Source organism: Elephantulus edwardii, unplaced genomic scaffold (genome assembly GCF_000299155.1).
Source record: "Elephantulus edwardii isolate Elephantulus edwardi_28Jun2011 unplaced genomic scaffold, EleEdw1.0 scaffold00088, whole genome shotgun sequence".
In the NCBI taxonomy this organism is placed as follows: domain Eukaryota; kingdom Metazoa; phylum Chordata; class Mammalia; order Macroscelidea; family Macroscelididae; genus Elephantulus; species Elephantulus edwardii.
In genome coordinates this window covers 7900877-7905851 of record NW_006399838.1, presented here as the reverse complement: position 1 = coordinate 7905851, position 4975 = coordinate 7900877, and the positions used below count along the sequence as shown (strand labels likewise).

The window sequence follows — 4975 nt, the reverse complement described above, 5'->3', positions numbered from 1 at the left end:
ATGTTAGACGGAGCCTCAGAATCCTTGCCTCTAAGGAGCAGCCTGGTTTAACCCTCTCTAGGATGAATCTGTTTTCTTGGCAGTCCAGGGTACATTCAGTACTCTTCTCCAGCACCACAGCTCAAAGGCATCAATTCTCCTTCTATCCTCCCTAGTCATTGTCCAGCTCTCTGACGTATAACAAGTGATTGCAAAAACCATGGCCTGTATCAGGCGCACCTTGCTCACCATTGCTCTTGAGCACTTTGGATTACTCAGCCTTAATCCCAGATAGCTGGGCTTTCCTTCCCACTTGTTGATATTTTCGACTTCCATCCTAAGGGCCTCTATCGGGGATCCAGCCCCAATATGTCGGGAGAATTCCACCAAAAGGAGGCACCAGGTTGAAATGAAGACGCGGAGAGGCTAATTGCTGATGACAAATAGCAAGTTTAATATTCTGGCAAGGGTATATATACACGTCTTAGGACCGTGCCTGCAGGGGTAATCTCGCATTATCTCTTAGCTGTCCAGAGATGTTGACTGGTAGATAGAACATTCCCAGACATTCACACAAAACAAAGACATCTTCCAGGATATCCTATGATATGTATTGGACAACAAGAAGGTATCACATTCCTAGAATTCTGAGGCCTTTGATCCCTCCTTATTCATTAGCATACTGCTTCCGGGAGTTGTTCACTGTAGAAGGGATGGTCAAGCCAAGATGAGTGGTCCTGCTGTTTTTACTATGCATCGCTGATCCTGCTTTCAGGTTAGCCAGGCCCTGACAGGCCTCTTTCTTCCCTTCCTGCATTTGCTTCTCTCTCCATGTACCAGAGCTGAAAGATCATACCCAGAACAGAAATCCTTGTCTGTCTTCTCGCTATCAATACCCTCATTAATTTCACTTGAATGGCATGTTTTTGTTTTATTTTATATCTTTAGACTTCAAAGAGACATTTAACCAGAAAGATAATCCTACAGCTAAAAAAGCTTGAAAACTGTTAAGACTGTAAGCATTGCCTCTGAATTTCATTGCTAAAATTGCTGCATTTCTCTTGAAGAAATACTATTTTAAAAAAAGATAGAGACTAGGTGCAGAGGGGCCTGGGTTCAAAGCTTTCAGTGACTGAGTGTGCGTGCTATCAGGTTTCTCCTTTGAGGAATGTTCAGACTGCAGTAGATGAAAGTAAAAAAAAAAAAGGAGTGGCACAGTGGCTAAGTGGCTATGAACCAAAAGGTTGGCGGTTTGAACCTACTGGCCACTTGGGGTCAGACAGATATGGGAGTCTGCTACCTTAAAGATTAAAAACAACCTCTGTGCCGTTGAGTGGATTAGGTTCATAGTGACTTCCGTTCCACTTCTGAGGCTGTAAATCCTTCCCAGAAGAGACCGCCCATCTTTCCTTCTGCAGAGCAACTGGTGGGGTCGAACTGCCGACCTTGGAGTGAGCAGCACTTACGCAGGAGCATTATAGCCTAGGACACCCTGGAGGGCAGCCCCACTCCGACCTGTAGTGTTGCTATGACTCAGAGTGGCCCTGATAGCCGCGGACAGATAAAGCTGCTGCTCTCTCTCTCCTTTCTGAGTTATCGAGACCTGAATACAGGTTGAAACCTGAAGTTAGGTTATTTTGGGAGATTCTGGGTTTCACAACCTGACCAAAGTACACACATTAACTCTTGTTGACAGTACGTTCTCTAAGTACTATAAGTAATGAGTAATATTATATTGTTATAAGTAATAAGTAATAATGAGTAATATAAAGTACTATTTAGTTAGAAAAAACAAATGGGCTAGATATTTGAAACTAGACTTGTTTGCTTTGTAGAATGTTTTAAATGGAAATAACAAGATGATGCCAAGGTTTTCTTTTCCTCTTTTTTTGCAGGGATGAAGAGTAAAACGAGGCTGTGTTTTCTTACGGGTATTTCAGCAGGCCTTCTGAAACTGAACTCCAGTATGACTGTGTTTCCTTCTGGGAACTGCTCTTCTCCGTACAAGCTGCAGCACACGAGCCAGCCCCTGGGCGCTGACACCCTGCTTTTCCTCATTCTATCTGGAAAAACCCTATTAAACGTTCTCATTCTGGGAATGAGAAGGAAGAAGACCCGTGAGCATTTCATGGGACATTTCTGCCTTTCCCTGGCACTCCTTGACCTTTTCCTTCTGATAAGCGTTGCCATCATCTCCCTTTTCAGGGATTTTGTGCTTTTAGGCATCAGGTTTACCAGATACCACATCTGCCTGTTAACTCAAATCATATCCTTTACATACGGCTTTCTGCACTATCCTGTCTGCCTGATAGCGTGTATTGATTATTACCTGACTTTCTCCAAAACCACCAAACTTCCCTTTCGAAGTCAAAGATGCCTTTATCTCCTGACGATAATTGTGATGTGGACGTCGGTGCTGGCCTATGTCTTGGGAGACCCAGCCGTCTCCTCGAGCCGGGGCGCACAGAGCGCCTCCCCGCAGCAGTGCCCCTTCTACGTCAGCTCGCAGGGCGCCTGGCTGGCCTGCTCCGTGCTCTTGGTCTTAGGGATGGCGTTCATCGCCTCCTGGTCAGACGTCGTGGCCATGATCCGCGCTGTGAGGGTAACGTCCTATAGGAACGAGGTGGTCCTCTACCTTCCCCGTCCACCCCATTCGACTTGTACCACGAGCTCGAGGAAAGCACTCCTGCCCCAGGTCCTCGTCTGCTTCCTGGGTACCTGGTCGCCCTTTGTGCTTCTTCAGATCAGCATCCTTCTATTTCGAGTCCAGATTCCGGCGTACATTGAGATGAACATTCCCTGGCTGTACTTTGTCAACAGCTTCCTCATTGCTGCGTGCTATTGGTTGAACTGTCACAAGCTGACTTTAAATGACATCACAGCGCCTGTGGATCCGTTTGTAAGCTGGAAATGCTGCTTCATCCCACTCACCATTCATAATCTCGAGAAAACGGAGAAGCCCATGTCGATAATAATTTGTTAAAACGTTGTCACGTTAAAATGAAGCAAACAGGAATAGAGTCACAATTTTATGGCCAGAGAAGGAGGGCTGCGAACATATGACGTGGTTAGTCCCGCCCAGTGCGGCTGAGGCTGAGGGCTGACTCAGCAATTGAAGAACTAAACAGAACCTGAATTGACACTCCTGCCGTGGCTCCATGTGCACTTTTCTAAAAGATGGCTTTTGAGGCTTTGCTATTATTTGTTAGTGTTTTATTTTAAAAACAAAAGGATGCCAATAAAAGTTTTTATACCTGTTCAGAAATGTTCAATACAAATATTAATTATTAATACAAATGAGTTAGTATTTGGACATACTCTGTTAACCAAAAAAAGTATTGTATGCAAACTGTCATGTGAATCTGAGAGTAACTCTCAACTTTAAGAAGTTTTAAATAAATATTCTTATCAAATTAAAAGAAAACACAATCAAGATAATTTTTTAAAGATTAGCTAAATTTAGCTAATTGTTATAATATATCCCTCTTCTTAATACAAATATTCCTGGGAGAAGAGTTTGGGTTGCTTACCAGAAAGAATATTGGGAAGACAATGTCAGGCTAGAGACCAGGGTGCACCTAATCCAGGCCATGGTCTTCGCAGTTACTTGCTGTTCATCAGAGAGCTGGAAAATGACTGCAGGTGACAGAAGAAGAATCAATGCCTTTGAGTTGTGGTGCTGGAGAAGAGTCTTGAACATCCTGTGGACCACCAAGAGAACAAACAGGTCTGTCCTGGAGAGCTCCGTCTAACATACTTTGTGCATGTTGTCAGGAGGGATCAGACCTTGGAGAGGATGCTTAGAAGGGTGCAGGCAGCACAGGAGAGGAAGGTCCTGGCTGAGATGGATTGACGTGGTCATGGGGTAGCTGTGTCAGACGGTGACATTGGCTCAGCAGAGCACAGGGTTCAGAGATACTGTGCGTAGGGTCGCAGTGGGTTGAAGGCGACTCGACCACACATAACAACCACCGCCTAATTCTTTTATCTAACATACCAGATTCATTTTTATGTGTTAACTTCTGTGTCACATACTGTGCCATTCCATTATTACCGTGTTACCATTGGATAATTGTTAGATTATTGTTGCCGTGTATCAGGGAGTCAGAACTGGCCATAGCTGACCCTTCAGTGGGTTTTTAGAAGCAGGAAATCAGGTGGAAAGAGACTGCCCAGCTTTCTTCCACAGAGAAGCTGGAGGATTCAAACTGTGTACCTTTGGGTTGGCAGTGCAATTCCTTACCCCTAAGACACTGGACCTGAATTAATTAAAGCAGAGTTTTGCAAGCGTAGCATCTTGGGGTTAAAGAATTCTCTGCTTGGTTGGGGGGCCTACTTTGTACATTTACACTCATGGTGGTGCCATGGATAAGCATTTGGCTACTTATCTAAAGACTGTCTTTTGAACCCACCAGCTATTCTCGTAGAAACCACAACCTCGGTTACCCCGTGGGGCAGTTCTCTGCATTCGAATCAAGTGGACAACATAATTACGTCTGGTGTAGAGTGTTACCAGCAGCATCCGCCCATTCCACTTACTAAATCTCAGTAGCACCAGGTATGTCCTTGATCAAGTCATGAGAAAACCCACACCTCTATATGGTCAACTGGGTTCTGGCAAAAGTGCAAAGTCAGTTAGATTTCCATATGCAGAAAAATCAAACAAGACCTATGCCTCGCACCATAAACTTAATAAACTAAAAATGGATGAAGTATCTAAATATGCAAACTCTCTCAAACATAAAATTCATAGAGCAGGCAGAAGCAACATCATCAGCTTTCACTTTCCACAGCTGATTTTCTAATATAACAAAAGCACAAAGAAAGGGAGTTCTGGAGGCGTAGTGGCAAGAAGCTGTGCTGTAATTCTGAAGGGTGCACGGTTCAAATCCACCAGTTGCTCTGCTGGAAAAGGAGGGGCAATCTCCTTCTGTGCCAGTTGGATTTGACTCAACAGCACAAAACAAGGGGGGAAGAAATAAAAATTAAAAGCACA

At 44.3% G+C, this 4975-nt stretch overlaps 1 protein-coding gene across 1 annotated transcript; it reads left to right on the top strand.

The window, feature by feature from the left end:
• The first annotated feature begins 1945 nt into the window (after window positions 1-1945).
• On the top strand, window positions 1946-2962 carry GPR160 (G protein-coupled receptor 160). The gene has a single exon (XM_006890364.1). It carries the CDS (start codon window positions 1946-1948, stop codon window positions 2960-2962), a length of 1017 nt encoding a protein of 338 aa, XP_006890426.1.
• The last annotated feature ends 2013 nt before the right edge of the window (window positions 2963-4975 follow it).

Coding starts and splice junctions, on each gene's coding strand:
- GPR160 (XM_006890364.1), top strand. CDS start 1,946: ATGACTGTGTTTCCTTCTGGGAACTGCTCTTCTCCGTACAAGCTGCAG.